We start from the raw sequence: 18,043 nt of genomic DNA on the forward strand, positions 1-18,043 counted from the left end.
TATGAGCTTGTAGATCTGCTATTTTTCAATAGCTAAAGCATGACATGATGCTAACACCAAAATGGGTTCCCGTTCAGAATGGGTTAAGTAAAAGTGCACATACCGCAAAAGTATTTGCATCAAAATATCATTATGCAGAATGTCCCGTCATGTTTGTCATGTTTAGAAATGTATAAGAATCTTTTGAAAATAGCAGATCTACAAGCTTGTAGATCGTCTATTTTCAACTGGCCAAAATGTGTATAGGGCTGAAGTGGTTACTCTATGTTTTCTCTCTAAAGCTGCTGTCAGTCTACCATACTGTACCCACTGTACCACCCTCAGGGGGTCTTTTTTTTTTACTCATGTAAAAGTATCAATACTGCAATATAGAACTACTCTGTTACAAGTAAAAGTCTGACTGCAAGTTTTCTCACAGTTGGTTGATTCTTCATATCCATATGAGTGAAACCACCGGGATAATTTGTTTATTTTTGGAACACAGTTCTTATTTGACGCGATAGAAAGTTTATTTAAAAAAAAAAAAAAAAAACTCGGGTTTAACTCAAAACAATCTGAGTTAAATGAAAACTCAGGCGTTCCCTCACCGTCCTCGGTCTCAAAGTCGGCGAAGCAGAGTTCGGAGCCCTTGCTGGTGATGAGGATCTCTCCGTTCAGAGTGAAGATCATGGACTTGTCCTCCATGTTGATCATACAGCCCACCACGTCGCCCATGTGCCAGCACCGCCCGAAGAAACGGCTGCCCATGTTCAGTCGATGGCCCTACGCACGCACGTTACGTGATTAATAGCGATATAAACATGTAAAGTTTCTTCCAGTGGGATACTGTATACATTATTCCACCACATAAAGTCATACAAATAGTAGTGACTCTTACCCTGTATCCGTCAAAGACAAACGCCAGCTGGTCCGTGCCCAGTTCCACGTCAGGCTTGCAGCCGGGCCGGGCCCAGCCCACCTTCATGTCTCCCCCCGTCACCGCCTCAAACTCAAAGTACCATTTCCCCGTCGTCACCGCGTAGGTCCTCTCCACCCGGAAGAACCGGATCTTATCGATGCTCAGACGCTCCGCCACGTGACCTAGTGGAGGAGAGGGGTCGACCGCCACGTCAGAGAGGAGAATGGAACCAGGAGGAGAGGGGTCGACCGCCACGTCAGAGAGGAGAATGGAACCAGCAGCTCTGGGGCATGCTGCCAGAGAGCGCCTTTTCACTTCCACAAAGATTTAGAGATTGTGTTTCATGACAACCAGGATGTATAGCAAACAAATAGACAGTTGTGGAATAAGTGCACTCATATTTGTATCTCATCGAGAAGTATAAATGAGTGAATGAATCATCAGAATATATTAGCAAAGTAAAAGTGCTCCTTATGAATGGCCCATTAAAAAAAATGTTTTACAAGTTTTTGTATTTTTTTATTGGCAAACTTTTCAAAAAGCTCCTTGAGTAAACATAGTAGTTAAGCAAATAAAGGTTATCGTTTCTGATTTCCAACGCTTTGCAGCTCATTATTATTTTTCACCTCGTACATTTGTTGGCCTTCCTGGTCAGAGTGCTCAATGTTGTATGAACTTACCGCCTTCCTAGTCAGTGTGCTCAATGTTGTATGAACTTACCGCCTTCCTAGTCAGAGTGCTCAATGTTGTATGAACTTACCGCCTTCCTGGTCAGAGTGCTCAATGTTGTATGAACTTACCGCCTTCCTGGTCAGAGGAGCGTTCAATGTTGTATGAACTTATACCGCCTTCCTGGTCAGAGTGCTCAATGTTGTATGAACTTATACCGCCTTCCTGTCAGAGTGCTCAATGTTGTATGAACTTATACCACCTTCCTGGTCAGAGCATTCAATGTTGTATGAACTTACTACCTTCCTGGTCAGAGGGTTCAATGTTGTATGAACTTACCGCCTTCCTGGTCAGAGTGCTCAATGTTGTATGAACTTACCGCCTTCCTGGTCAGAGGAGCGTTCAATGTTGTATGAACTTATACCGCCTTCCTGGTCAGAGCATTCAATGTTGTATGAACTTATACCGCCTTCCTGGTCAAAGGGTTCAATGTTGTATGAACTTACCACCTTCCTGGTCAGAGGGTTCAATGTTGTATCCATAGCCAATCAGAGTGCGGATAGCCTCGCGGAGGCTGTCCCTGTTTGACTTTTTGGTTCGCTCGTCCAGCAGCGCGTAGGGAACGAGGCGAGGATTCCGCTTGCTCTTCACATCCTGTCAGTGATGGAAAAAGTATTCACATGTTTTACTTAAGTAAACATATCAATACTGCAATGTAGAAATACTCTCTATTACAAGTAAAAGAAAATGTACTTAAAGTACCAAAAGACTCGAACCCGCAACACACTGTCAGGACTACCAGCCTAGGTGCCTGGACCGCTATAGGCCGGCCCGGGCCTAAAAGGAAAATTCTAACATTTATTATTTAACAGAATTTCATAAAAAATCACACCTGTGTGAACTGAGTGGTGCAACTCCCCACTCTCTCTCTCTCTCTCTCTCTGTAATTAGCATGTGCAGGCAACAGTGCAACACTATCTCTCTCTCTGTTTCTGGCACAACAGCGCCACTGTTGCCCCTACTGGTACTCTAAACATAGTCACATAGGTTAGGACATTGCTGTTCCTTGGAGTGGTTGCACCACTCAAAAATAGATCTCTGTCTGTCTGTCTCTGTCTCTCTGTCGGTCATGCACTAGCAAAAACAGGGATTCCACACATGAGTATAAACATTTTAAATTATATTTATTATATTAAAGTAGTTAAATAATTGCAAAGTTATCAGTTACCAGCTCAGTGGCCTTGTTGTTAGTGTGTCTGCCCTGAAACTGGGAGGTTGGGGTTCGATCCCCGGCCGGGTCATACCAAAGACTGTAAAAATGGAACCCAATGCCTCCCTGCTTGACACTCAGCATCAAAGGGTTGGATTGGGGGGTCAAATCTACTAATCAAATGATTCCCGAGTGCGGCACGGCTGCAGCTTACCGCTCCTTGGCTGCGGATCAACCGCTCCAAGAGATGGGTCAAATGCGGAGAACACATTTCACTGCGGTAACGTGTGTGACAAATCGTACGACTTTGACTATCAGTAATGTCTGCAGTGTATGGATGTTTGGAGAGTGCTGTGTGCGTGTTGTATTAAATGGTGCAAAACATAACTTAGACAAAAGGTTGGTTAATTAGGCCCTTGGGCCAGGTGGCAACCCAAGCTGATCTTGCTTGCAGGGAGGACAAAGAGAGACTGAGCTGCAGCCAGGAGAGCTCCCTATACTGCCCTAAACTCCACCCACCTCAGGTGAGCACAATTGGGCTGATGGCCTGCTCCACTCACAGAGGCTGCTGGCTAGCCTACAGTGAGACAGAGGGGGCAGGGCCATCACAGTCTCTCTCTATCTCTCTCTGCACACATACAAAACGTATCCGCTCCTCCTTCCTCAGAAGGTATCCTGTCATCTTTCTGAATGAATGCAGGTCTGATTCAGACATGCGGCTCCAGGGATGATAACACTGCTCATCATAATGGAGCTGTCACTTCCAATAACGGAACACATTGAATCATCCTTTGCATTGAAGCGATTGTACAAATGTCAAAAAAAAAGAAAAGGCGAAATGCGAACTGGGCTGGGTTCTGTTCTGTGCAGTACATTTCGTGTGGGATGGGGGGGCAACAGTAGCAAAAGGAGGGAACAAAATAGCAGAGGAAAACATCGGCTGCTTTGTCTTCAGAAAGCACGGAGAGAGAATTGTCTTTAATAGCTAATAATTTGTCTTTTGAGAAAGTACCGTGGGTGTTTTTGGAGCGTGATGCCATTTTTCAGCCCAGTAATGGCATTGTGTTGTCACCGAATGCTGCAGGTGAGGTAAATGTGTTAAGGTCTATGTGCTGCAGGTGACAATTTATCAATATTATATCCATATTGTGACATGCGACTGGATATCGTGTGGGATTTTGGATAACATACAATTGTGTATTTTCCTGATAAATATGCTTTTGAAAAATGTGTGATACAATTATTATCATCACAATATTGATATTTAGGTATGTGGACGAAAATATCAGAAGATTTGGTTTTGTCCGTCGTATAGTTGAAGTGAGTTTCCTTTAACTATAGGAGGTTCCAAATAGACCCTAACAGGTCTGTAACTCTGAGAGTGTACAAATGGAACCAAATGGACCCTTACGGGTCATCAATATTATATTGATGGACCCTTATTTGTACACTCTCAGAGTTATGTGAAGGTTTGAGAATCACGGGTATTATAATTGTATAGCAGACGTGAAGTCCACATGTTGGTGTGATAAAACCCGGGTTACAGAATGTGATGGAACCGACTCCGGTTCCTCAGTGTAGGATCCGGTACAGGATCGAAATCCTCTCCACTTGCGTCTACCATATAAAGTAGCATTACTTCTGCATACACACACAGTCACACATATGCAGACACGCGTAAACACATGCACACACACACTGCATTTTAAAACACTCACACACACACACACACACACACACACACACACACACACACACACACACACACACACACACACACACACACACACACACACACACACACACACACACACACACACACACACACACACACACACACACACACACACACACACACACTGCATTTTAATTTCGTTTCACTTCATTATTCAGACTGAAAGCCCTTAGCGACAGCAGTGTCTGGGATGGGATATTTTGAGGCTGCCAAAGCAGCAGCCTCAAAATAGTAGCAAAGCAGATGACGTCATTGTCAATGTGGCTAACACCGTTGCTAACCAAACAAACATGGTCAACAAGCGCTACTAGCATGTAAACAAACAATATGTTGGAGGATGATGTTTCTAAAACATGTCGTTTCTATAAAGAAACGATTCATTATAGGGTGATTTAATAGCCATATCGATACGGTCGCAAGGTAAACACATTGGGGGCAGTCATGTTTGTTGTATCAGATATTCAACCGTGGTTGCTAGACCTGAATGGCCTGAAACATATTTTTTAATGGCCGCCGCTAGCGATTGAAGGACTGGAGCCAGGCTGTGATGTACCTGCTGTATGCCGTAGGACTGGAGCCAGGCTGTGATGTACCTGCTGTATGCCGTAGGACTGGAGCCAGGCTGTGATGTACCTGCTGTATGCCGTAGGTCCAGCCCTGCTTGATGCGGTCCTTGGCCCAGACGTTGTGGGCGTTCTCTGAAAGCTTGTCCACCAGCAGCTCCTGACTGGGGCTCAGTCTGATATCGGACAGGTCCAGAGGGGTGGGCTTATAGCCATTGGACATCATGTAGCTGTTAAAACAGAACAAAATAACAATAATAATAATAATAAGGGTAATAATAATTATAATAAAAAAACTTTCACATTCTCTCCGTCATCGTGCATTGCGATTTATACTTCAGATTCACGCATTGTTCGTGCCTTTTAAGGCAGCGACCCCTAAACTGGGGACCCCCCAAAATAATCATATTTGAACTGGGGACCGGGACCCCTCAAAATAATCATAGTTGCCTCTTATATGATTTGACAATTTGGTCAATGTTTGAAAAGTTTTTGATGCAGTAATGGTCTTCTTTTCATTACTTTTCTCTTTCCCCCCCTTCTTTTTGTAATAGGTATTAAAACTCAAATGTCCTTTAATTGTTACTTTACTGTTATCTGGGGACCCAACCTAAAATCATGTGAGGCCCCGAGTCCCGACCCACAGATTGAGAACCAGTGTTCCATATGGAGTGTCTTGAGGCTTTCCGAGGGACTATTACTGCGTCCTTCACTGAAGTGCACACTTACTTTTTAGGGAGTTTGATCTTTTTGAGGTTGTCGTCAACGTTGGGATTGACGTGGACCACGTGACATCCCAATGCCAGAAGCGTCCTGCAGGGGGCGATATCAAAACACGTGTCCATGTGGCATTTTCAGTAATGAAATAAAATGCAATACATTAACCTGGCCTATACTTTAGCATATGACAAATAGCCAAAATAGCATATCGTTGCTGTCGGGAGGAAACCTCATAACTCTATTTTTGAGGTTTTTGAGGTCTGTGAAAATATTGAACCAATGGAAAGTAGTAAAAAAAACTTTGTTTGGACAAAACCTCTTAACTCCATTGGACCCTCAAAATGTTGCTAAAGCAACTAACTCCTCCACCTCTCCCCGTCTCATGGAAGTAATTGACAATATATAAAGTTACAACACCAACTTTGATGAGGCTGTGTTGCTTTGTTTTACAAAGACATAATTATATCAGTCTTACGTTGTCATTTACTGCCCTAAACAAACATTAAAGTCCATAGACTTGGCTGGCAAAAAAAAATCATCATAACTACCCTATTTACGACGTCATTTCGAAAATTAGAGGGGCTAGGCCTAGCCGGCCCTCAAAAAGTAGGTTATGCGGTTCATGTCCTCATCGGCTGGACAAAAAGCAAAAGGGACATGAATCCCCCGAAGCAGAACTCAGGGTGCAAAGTGCTTCAGACAAGATCTCTTCACACCTCGTGGGAGGACAAAGTGACAATGAAAAGAAACGTCATGCCACTCACACAGACATGAGCCGCCTCCGAGGAGAGGCTAGCACTGTCTGACACGGATGAAGGTTATCCGTCTCTCCTTCATGAAGCAAAGGCACACGCGTGCACACGTCCACGCACGCACACAGTTCTGTATCGTCTGGAGCACTTGTGCACGTTTCTTTGGGGTATACGTAACATAACACACTGTGCCATGATGGATGCACAATGTGAACCACAGCAGATGCTGTGCGCGGAGCAGCCCCAGGGGCGCCAGTCCCACTGCACCCATCTGTAGATGCATCTCAGAAGGACACTGGCAGTCCTTGGTTGAGGTACACAAGAGTTTACTTCCATTCTAAGTCAGACAGAGAGAGAGTATTCCAAGTCTTAGAAGACAACCCTACTGTAGGCTCTGTCTGTTTGGCAGCAAAAAGTGCATATTGTAAACTGAAATGTAAAGCATGCTTTTCATGACTGTATGGCACTCTGAATAAAAAGATTATATATATATAATTAAAAAAAAGACAACCCGACTAAAGTGGACTTTGAGAGGCAGAGGAACAATGATAAACACAGCAGTGAGCTCTCAACGATCTCTCATATGAAAGAAATGCAATAAAAATAAAACATACAGCCATTTCCTGTCTGTCAGACCTATATTTCCTGCCTCTAACCTCTATACTGTATAATATAATATCCTATTTCCTATAACCCTTCTTAGCTCCAATATAACTAGTTTCTATCTATCTATTCCCCTGAAATGGATGCATTCAATCATGCACTTCCTGTCTCCAGATCCACGTTGCTGTCGCCTGCGGTTGGAGTTCATTTCCGTCCCATCTCCACCCTGTCAATGAACCATGCATTCTATGACTATTACAGCTGTCCCATCTCCACCCTGTCAATGAACCATGCATTCTATGACTATTACAGCTGTCCCATCTCCACCCTGTCAATGAACCATGCATTCTATGACTATTACAGCTGTCCCATCTCCACCCTGTCAATGAACCATGCATTCTATGACTATCACAGCTGTCCCATCTCCACCCTGTCAATGAATCATGCATTCTATGACTATTACAGCTGTCCCATCTCCACCCTGTCAATGAACCATGCATTCTATGACTATTACAGCTGTCCCATCTCCACCCTGTCAATGAACCATGCATTCTATGACTATTACAGCTGTCCCATCTCCACCCTGTCAATGAACCATGCATTCTATGACTATCACAGCTGTCCCCAGCCCCTCATTGGCAGTGCGTTAACTGTGCCCAGTGTATTCCATGTCACTTCTAGGCGCCGGTGGGCCGCGGTGAGACATAAGGAACTCTCTACCTTCCCTCTCCTCCCCATTAGTGTCGAATACATTTCAGGCGACTAAATGAAACAGTAGATTTAGTCGACTAAAATCTTAATCTCATTTCAGATGACTAAAATATGCAGAAGCAGCGAGTGCATTCTCCTGCAACGGCAATGAGACGCGACACCGCCGGGGGGAGGGCCGGCATCTGCCGGGGGATTATGTCACACTACTGCTGCTGGCTTCCGCAGTGTGTTGGTTCGACATGCGCTGCGTCGTGCTTGCGGTTAGGGTTAGGGTTAGGATAACGCTTAGTTAAAACTCCAAAAGGGGTTCCCGCCCAGAATGGGTTAAAACTAAATTTAATTGTATTCAAAACACCATGACTAAAACAAAATAAAAAATGTCGGTCAAAACCAACACTGCAACGTACTTCAGTGTCTCCGTTGACATCTGCAGGTTGTAATTCTTCTCCGTTTCGGGCAGCTTGGAGAAGTCCACCAGGCACGGATGTTGCCGCTTGTTATCGTCTCTTATCTGGGTAGAATGAGAGAGGACCGTCAGAGGAAGGAGGGAACATTTCATCGTATTTGGGTAGAACAAGAGAGGAAAGTCAGAGGAAGAACGGAACATTTCGGAACTCTTTTCGCTGCATCTAGGGATGGGACGATAATCGTCATTATTATCATTTATCGTGGTAAAAAAAAGTTTTAAGCATATTTTGATTATTGCAATAATATTGTCGCAATTATTTTTGGTCGCGATAATCGTGACAGGAACCTTTCATATCGTCCCATCCCTAGCGTTCGTTTTCAGCCCCACATCCACGGTGTGTGCTGTATATAAATGTCTTATGATATACAGCAGCATATACATAGAGCACACACGTTCCAGTTCTCAACGTCGAGGCCGGACGGGGACCTCGTGTCTGTAACGCTGAGAGTGTACAAACGGAACCAAAGGGACCCGCAGAGGTACTATTTCGTTCCGTATGTACACTCTCTGAGTTAAATTAACACTGCAGATATATCACAGTGTACAGTTGTGTCAAATGGGGATCCGTGTCCAAATGCATATCGAACTGGGAGCCCTTTGGAAATTCAAATAAAACAACACGTTGAGAATCACTGATACACAGCATTAACATTCACAGGCAATCTTATTTTTTAACTAACAAGGGTTACAGGGATGTGTGGGTCTAAATACAGGGTTGCTACTGGTTGCGGTGATAAGAGACTCTAGTGGATATGTCATGGAGACAAAGGAGAAAAAACCAGGGAGCATGTTTTCTTGTGCTTGTGCTTCTGGAATATCAAGTGAGAGACGTAATTCCCCTCTCGACTGCCGAGCTTCACGCCAAATAATCCCTTTGGCCTAGCTCTTCCTCAGGGGAGGGTTGGCAGATGGCAGGTGTACAGTGTACGTTTTTTTCTTTCCAAGAAAACATGCAGGGCTGTGTACGGATAATGCAGCTGTTCGTGAGTCCAGCGAACAGCAGACAGCTCTTTTGTGAATAGTACAAGAACGCTGCGGTGAACTGCGTGCGCTGTCTGCCAAATCTCTCTAGTGCTAGCTTACCTTTTTATCTAAATAATAGCATCAGCGGGTTACGACACATCTCATATACGCCCGAATGCTACGTAAATATTTTCCCCCTCAGCGCCGCGTTGTCACTCCTCTATGTTGCCGCTACGGCAAGCACCATGGTAACTGAAACAACAGGCAAACACTGGTGCTTGTTTTATGTTTAGTGGTGCACCGATATCGTGTGCCTGAAATAGCAGATCTACAGCTACTGTACTTGTCCGCAACACGTCTCAGCACGGCACGTTGTGAGCTTGCAGATCTCCTATTATTCGGCACATAAGTCAGTTGTTCCCAAAGTGTGGTCCGGGGACCCCTAGGGGTCCTTGAGAGAGTTCCAGGCGGTCCCCAGCTAAATGATAGTTTGAAATTGGAACCAAATGGACTCTTATGGGTCTGTAACTCCATTTGTACACTCTCAGAGATAAATTAACATTGATTTCACAATATAAATTGGGGGTCCCACAGATAGAAATGCCATTAAATGGGGGCCCGTAGACTAATGCATGTCAAACTGTGGGTCCTTGAAATTAAACGGGTTGAGAATCACTGCTAGCCGTAAAATTATTCTCTTACGGGGACCCTGGCATATTCAATTCCGCAAGCTAGTGTCAATTTGGGGGTCCTTGACTTAAAAAAGTTTGGGAAACACTGACCTAAGTAAGTAAAAATCAGGCTATGATGCCTGAACCACGAAAGACATGAAGAGACTGCAAAAAAAATGTGTGTTAGCGCGCAGTTCCAGCCAGCCACAATCTCTCCTCCCCCCCCCCCCCCCTTTGCTAACAAGACCTCATTAAAGTGGGATGTTAAAGCCAAAATGTGAGTGCTAAGGGGAGCGCAATGATGCTGTAATGAACGACTGAGTCAAACCATCCTCGCCCCCAGATCAATGACTCCATTACAGAGCTTGGAAACGACACAGGTGCTGTGTATAAAATCTAGAGGGGGCGGTCCGAGAACGTCAGACAGTGGTGGAAATTAACTGGCTATTGCACATTTGCTTGAGTATACCGTACTTTTGGAGCGTTGTTGTGACTTTTGCTCCACTACATTTCAAATTCTTTTCACTCTTTTGAATACTTGAATATATATTGTGTCCACCACCACCGAACGCGAGACCGTATAGGAGTCTGTTCTTACTCAGATTTGTATTATAGACATAAGAGCTGCGTTGCATATTGTTACACCGTATTTATCATCCGCACCATTTATAGGCAGTCGGGGCAAAACGGATCGCTTTGGCATTATGGGCTAACATCTCGCAAGCCGAGAAGGTCATTTGGCAGTCAATTGAAGGGAAATAACACTCAAATGCTGTTCCTAGCAAAGGGTGGAAATATATACATAATTTCCCTTTCAAATTCCCCCTTCAGGATAGAGAGACAAACAAAATGTAAAGTGACATTCTGGAATTGCCGAAACTCCTCGTTCTGCCCTTGTGTGGAACAATTGTTGTACTTCATGGTTGATAAACACATAAAACACGCTGCCTAAAGCTTAATTGATTCTCCATAGCACCACAGAGTTGCTTGTCGAAAATAAATGTGGGCCAGGTCAGTTCTATTCGACAAGCAACGCCGTCGTTCCACAGAGTATAAATTAGGCGTACGACTAACTAGGTAGGATGGAACATCTGGAATGGAACAGAATGAAAAGCAGAGGACATCGAATAAAATGAGAGGATTTGTTTTGTTCACTTACCCTCTTTTTGGGTTGAACCGCAAATTATAAAAGAGAAAGCAAGATGATGTACAGGCTTTTTTTTATGGTCAAAAACATTCTAGTCACTAATGCATTATACGCAGTTTTCTAACCATACGACAATGTGTCACTCAAAGACGTGTAAGATAATGTGTGTCCTTTTATACGTGGATCCAGTGTGATATTGTGAATATGAGAGCTGCAGATGCTGCTGGAATGATCCTCACCTTGCCGTAGGACCAGCCCAGTTCGATCTTGTTCATACCCCACAACTCATGGATGTTCTCCGCCAACTTGTCCCGCACCTTCTCCAGGTGTGGCGGCATGACAACCTAAGGAATAATAATAATAACAATAATAACAACAACAACAATAATAGCAATAATAATAATAATAATAATAATAATACATATTTTAGTGAATAGTTGAATACCCTACGACAGCGGTGCCCAAAAGGTAGATCACAAAGGCTGTGCAGGTAGACCACGTACATGACATGCCCCTAAAAATATATATAGTTAAAATATCAAATATATCGGCCTGTCAGCTCAAACCCACAATGCAATACTTGAGGCTTGCACAGACGCCAGTAGCATTATAAAGTCATATAAAAACCACCTATAGCAAGCAATTCCATTTCCTTTCCCATTCCAAGTGTGCCGCTAGGTACATTTTTAAAAACCTTTCGACAATGGGATAATATATAATATTTGATAGGTAGATCTTGTTGAGCTGGTCATTTTTAAAGTAGCTTGCAAGTAAAAAAAAAGTGTGGGCACCGGCCTGCCTTACGATGTATCATTCGAGGTGAAGAACAGATCCTTCTCATTCTTTTTTTGGAGAGAGCAGACTTACAGCAATAACCCATCTTTATCTCCCCTCTATTACCTGGCTGGTTTCCACAGGTGTGGGGATGAAGGAGGCCTGGGACATGAAGTGGATGTTGCCCAGCAGGTCTCGGACCCCCTCCACGTCTCTCTTGTACTCCTTCACCGGCTCCACCTTCATCTTCTCCTTGGGCAGCAGAGCCTCGTAACACGGGGCGTAGCTCAACGGCGGCAGGAACTTGAAGTCACCGTGGCGACCGCCCAACAAGAAGCGCACCCTAAAAAAGTATGGATTTGTTACCGTGTGTGGGTAATTCAATGACCGGACCAAAAGAAAAAAAGGGGCAAAACTTAAAGGAATGCGTCACCCTCAAAATGACTCTGCCCACCCCCCATATCGATCACTCACCCTTGAATTGATAGAGAATGTTTTGTTTTTGTTGCATTCCTTCATGGCGAATGAACAATCCAAAAACAAAGAAAATAAGGTTGGAATGAAAAATAGCAATGGCATAACTATGTCAAAATGCATTTATAAGCTTCCACACAACGGCCACAGTATAATCCAAGTTTTTGTTCCAACATTTTGCTTCCAAATAAACCCCTCTGAATTCTCTCCAGCGAACAGTCGGTCTGTTCCTCTGGACTTCCAAAACAGTGTGTATGTGTGTGTGTGTGTGTGTGTGTGTGTGTGCGTGCGTGCGTGCGTGTGAACTCTGGCATTGAAGCGCACACGCTTGCCCAGGCACGTTCCTGCCGCATGCATGGAACTGTTTACACCTGCAGAACGTTTGAGGGAAAATGCAGTGTTTTATGCAAAGGTGTGACGACGCTGTACATAATCTGATAGTACATAATCCATGTTTATACTTCCATGTGTGGAAGTATAAACTGATTCTTGATCTAGTTTTGCTGTTATTAATCTTATTTCTTTCAATTCGTCAAGTATTTCATTAATCTTTTTGGGGGAATCTAAATAATTCACCATGAAGGAACGCAACAAAAAAACTAAATTCTCCATGAATTTGAGACTACCGGTACTTGAGAAAGTATGCATTTATAGATTTAAAGCAGGGGTCCTTGGGGGGGTTCCAGGGGGTGATTGTGATGCTGTTAATACAGCATCACAATCATTTTAAACACTTTGTCCAATTATACCTTGGCTATTCAATAATATATTCGTACCACCCTCAAAAATAGCAGATGTACAAGCATGTACATCTGCTAATTTTGAGGGGCCTATATACAGCTTTTTCTTCTTTTTTTTTTAATATAATTTTAACACAAATCATCTATTCTGGGGGTCCCTGGCACAACATATTTCAGATGAGGCAAAATACATGATTGGCTGCTTGACGACGTGAAAAAGCCTGTAAACCTGTAAATGTCAGAGGTTTAGTGGCTGGGATAACGACAGTGACTCAGTGACCCTGTGTGACACGCCGGGGCTCTGAAAAGCACGTTCTGGACCACTGTGTTGACGTCAGCCCCCCCGTAACCCCCCCCCCGTCCCCCGTCCCCCGTCCCGAGGGCCAGACTGAAATAGCCACTGACTGAAGTAGTATACCGTAGTGATGACGCAGATGCTGCTATGCCATTCTGGGCAGCCCAGCCAGCCACCATCAATTATGGAGCGCTGAGGCGGAGTGTGTTATCTATAATGTACAGTGGTGGAAAGAGTACTCAAAATGTTTTACTGCAGTAAAAGTATCAATACTGCAATGTAGAACTACTCCGTTGCAAGTAAAAGTCAGGAATTCTACAATACAAAAGTATTGGACATCTTGTCATCATCTATGCAGAATGTCCCATTTCAAGTTTTCAAATACAATTATTTTGAAAATAGCAGATCTACAAGCTCACAATGCGTCGCGATCGGTTATTTTCAAATGGCCATAGGGCTGAAGTGTTCAATGTATGGTTTGTAATAATAATCCAAATCTAAAAAGAAACTACTAGTAACTAAAGATTTAAAATAAATGTAGTGGATAGTACCATATTTGCCTCTGAAATGTAGCGGAGTAGAAGCAAGAGCAAGAGTTCACTACTGCCCACTGGGTCATATCTATTTACAGTACGCAGCATCCATGCATGTGCACTCTGACATAACCCTCCCGATGGCGGATCAAAACGCTGCATGGCCAGCATTCAGTGCTCTGCTCCGTGTGAAATATATACAGTCGCTTGGCAGACGATGATGTGATGATTGTGACTTCAAAGCTGCCCCCCCCCCCCCCCCCCTGAATGTCACGTCTCACGCATGATGAGAAGCAAATCACTCTGCTGCTACAGTACAGCTGTGCCAAGTCTGAGAGATCTACCAACAAACAGGCTCAGTTTAAACCCATTACAGCCGGGAAAGCATCCGTGTCATTTTAGATTTGAACCAATAACCACTTTAAGCATCATGTTACACTTTGGCAATTCGAAAATAGCAGATAATACAAGCTGAATCGTGAAAATGTGTTCAAATCTTTGAATATAAATCTTAGATATATTTGAAGTTCAACACAAGTCTTTGCTTCTTTGGTCCTTGGTATTTGGTCCCTGTAACAAAATAGTTTTAGATGGGGGTCCACAGCCAAAAACATATAATTTTGGGTGTCCTTGGCTTGAAATATATTGAGGACCACTGATATAGTGTCGCAGTCCCACCCCCTTTTTTCAGAAAGTATTTATTTAAAGACCTTTAAGCCTCGGACAAAGCCAACCTCACGCCATCCTTACAAATCATGGCAATAAACACATGTTTTGGGGCCGAACAAATAATTAGAAAGAAGAGAAAAAGGGCAGGGTACAACACTTTTTTTTTTAGAGCTTTTCTTCTTTCTACAGTAATTACCGGTATTTCCAAATTCCGTTTGATAGAAGGCGCTCCTGAGTTGGATCTGCCTCGACGCACAATGTTGCAGAACATTCACAGCTCAGAGGTCTCCTTCTGTCTTAATTCTCCATAAATCTCTGTGATTGTAATTTTCCTATAATCAGTGTATAGTGAGTGTTAATTCCTTGTGTCCATCGTGTTTATATAATTGTCTAGTCAAAGAAGTTATTTGATTTGTTCCATGCATTGTGCACGATTCCATTTGCTTGTTCAGTTTCATCAATCCATTGTGCAGCAAATATTTAATGGATTACAATAATATAAAATTCCCCATAATCTTACTTGTGTCAATGTGGTTTTATTGAAAGGCAATTAAAGGCTAGATTGTAAGGAAGCAACGGTTGTCATTTCCATGTAATTTGCCTGTTTAATTCATCCGAACTTCGCTTTTTGCTTGATACTGACAATAAAATCACAATCTATATATAGTACCAGCTGGAACTTCATAGATTACACAAAATGTTTATGCATCCATATGGTTCTGTGTGCGGTGGAAAAAGAAAAGAAATGAAAAAAGCACAAAGTCCCTGCTTTACGTTACTGGACACAAAACAAAACAACCCTCTGTATAAATTATAATCTATTCCAAGGCAGCAATTCCATGGGCCATAGTGTAAGGCAAGGTATCACCGGGCATAATGTGTAATGGATAATGGATTGCACAGTTCTTAAAGGCAATGGCATGTGGCACGGTGATTGGTTACATTATTGTAACGCCCCAAACCACACCTATGCATAATGTAACAGGTAGCGGAGGTGTTTTAGGGATTTAGGCCGTGGCACAAAGATAGCATATTTTAAGGGGGAACGCTTCTTACACAATGCAAAATCCCCAAATTACGGATTTAGTGCACCTGACTCAAGATAGGGCCCTTAGTCTAAAACTACACTAAAACTAAAACATTTCAGAGGATTAAAATAATTATGACTAAAACTAAATTTGCTGTCTATAAGAAACCTAGTTTCCACCCAACATTTGACGTAGTATGGGCAGCTCTACCAGTGTACCTACCACATTTTGCGCCGGCACGTAACGAGGCATAAATGAGGCTTAAAGCATTCTGACCTGAGATCAGATTCTGAAAATGTCTTCTACATCCTGACAGTTCTTAGATTAAAAAGAAATAGCAGACCTACAAGCTCGTAGCGCGCCACTCGGTGGCTTGTAGATCTGCTATTTTTCAATAGCTAACGCATAACATAATGCTAACACCAAAAGGGGTTCCCGCCCAAAATGGGTTAAAGCAAGGCGTTGCTAAGAAACATCAGAGCTGCATATCAGAACCACAGGGGACCTCGCCATGGTTCCCTACCATACTCTGCTTCATGTGAAAAGATAACCTTGCTAATGGGGAGAGCCAATGGGCTCAAGGTGAGTGTTAATATTCAGCCTAAAAAGAATAATATGCGTTAAATATGCATGAACGGAGAGCGCGGCGGGGCTAAAGAGACATTTCAGAATGAAGGGGAAAAGCCAAGCCAAGTGTTCTAGAACCCCCTAAAAAAGAACCAAAATCGAGAAAAAGTTATTATTACCATCATCCTTTTTAAAATTCTTATCATCATCTTTATCAAATAGCCTATAGAGACAGAACTAAGGTTATGCAAGCTCGTTAGAAAGGGTAGGCCTATTTATTTTTCCATGTCTGGAGGGCAGTCACTTTATGAGATAATAAAGTGTGTGTGTGTGTGTGTGTGTGTGTGTGTGTGTGTGTGTGTGTGTGTGTGTGTGTGTGTGTGTGTGTGTGTGTGTGTGTGTGTGTGTGTGTGCGTGCGTGCGTGCGTGCGTGCGTGTACATGTGTGTGTGGGGGGGGGGGGGGGGGGGGGTAACAATAAACATAGTGCAGTGTGATCCAAGTTGGATTAAAGCTACGTTTTCACACAGTGATAAGAAAAACAAACAAACACAGACATTATGCTGGGGAATGCAATACTGTACATGCACTCTGCTGGACGCACGTACAGTACTGTAGTCTGTAGGTGTAATTATTACTTCCTCATGTGCAATTATTTTCACTATGCAAAATTCACCATTTCTGCAGTTCTGGAGTCAAATCCAATGTATACTCTGTAGCATGATGGTGTCGATTGCCGCCAAGAACCGATTTTCAATCGATTCCTTTTGGCAAACAACACCTTCGTGCGTGAGAAGTCAAAGGGTGAAACCTACAATTTGGAATCACTGTCTCTCCCAGCCATAGATTGGCTTCCTGCCTGTGGAACAATTGATATGCAAATAGACTTCAGTTTAAGGCACTGTGGTGAGACACTGGAGAAATGGCTTGCAGAAGATAATGTACAATTATGACTAACCAAGTAGTTATGAATATGCTATATGATTCATAGTACACCACATGCGCTGTGTATAAATTAGGTTTGAGTCCACAAATACTGCACAGTGAATTTTGCATGATGAAAATAATAATTGTAAATGATTGCATGATGAGAAGCTTTTGGTGAATAGAAACTAGATCATATGATGCATGATTATGGGTTCCGTGACCAACATGACATAATTATTATCAATGTGGGGGTCCTTCATGTAGCCTGGCTGCCACATGTCTGGAGTGCAGTATAAACGGTAACAAGTTATATTTTTATTTTTTATTTTTCCATTTTGGATGATAAAATCATGGAAAGCTTGCTGGAGCCTGAAATCCCAATTTTGCAGACTGTCAATCACAGTATATCTGCCATCGGCATCGTAACAGCGGCCAGTGGTGGAGAAAGTACTCACATTTTTTACTTAAGTAAAAGTATCAATACTGCAATGTAGAACTACTCCGTTACAAGTAAAAATGCAGAATTCAAAAGTACTTAGTGTACTTAAAGTACCAACAATAAAAATACTCATTATGCAGAATGCCTCGTTTTGAGTTTATAAATGTATAAACTCACAATGCATTGCATCGCGACGCATAGTGAGTAAGTAAAGGAAAAGTAAATTACATCAAAATTGTACTTAAAGGGCCACTTCACCCCTTTTGCAACCAGAGCAACACCTTCCTGGGGTTTTTATAATGTGTATTATGATTTTTTAATTTTTAGATACTGTATTTTAGTCATGAAGCCATGTTTATGACAAAAAGTGACAACCTTGACAACAAAGCCACACCTCCATGCAGGCGCCCCCTATCCACAAGGAGGGGAAGTGCACTAAAGCATTATGGGCATTGTAGGAATTCAGCAAACCAGTCAAACCCTAGTC

The 18,043-nt window shown here is 42.9% G+C and overlaps 1 protein-coding gene across 1 annotated transcript in view; it reads right to left on the reverse strand.

Moving 5' to 3' along the window:
* LOC310877660 (ryanodine receptor 3) overlaps window positions 1–18,043 on the reverse strand; it is a gene marked incomplete at its 5' end in the record, with an annotated part of 230,555 nt that overhangs the window by 128,191 nt on the left and 84,321 nt on the right. Inside the window, 8 exons of the mRNA XM_083791611.1 lie at window positions 588–762; window positions 878–1,080; window positions 2,074–2,221; window positions 5,146–5,305; window positions 5,805–5,888; window positions 8,269–8,372; window positions 11,351–11,455; window positions 12,012–12,228. Coding sequence (XP_083647737.1) covers window positions 588–762; window positions 878–1,080; window positions 2,074–2,221; window positions 5,146–5,305; window positions 5,805–5,888; window positions 8,269–8,372; window positions 11,351–11,455; window positions 12,012–12,228 — 1,196 coding nt within the window. The remainder of the gene's footprint in view (window positions 1–587; window positions 763–877; window positions 1,081–2,073; window positions 2,222–5,145; window positions 5,306–5,804; window positions 5,889–8,268; window positions 8,373–11,350; window positions 11,456–12,011; window positions 12,229–18,043) is intronic.

Source organism: Protomyctophum parallelum (genome assembly GCF_964188405.1).
Source record: "Protomyctophum parallelum genome assembly, chromosome: 20".
Lineage (NCBI taxonomy): Eukaryota > Metazoa > Chordata > Actinopteri > Myctophiformes > Myctophidae > Protomyctophum > Protomyctophum parallelum.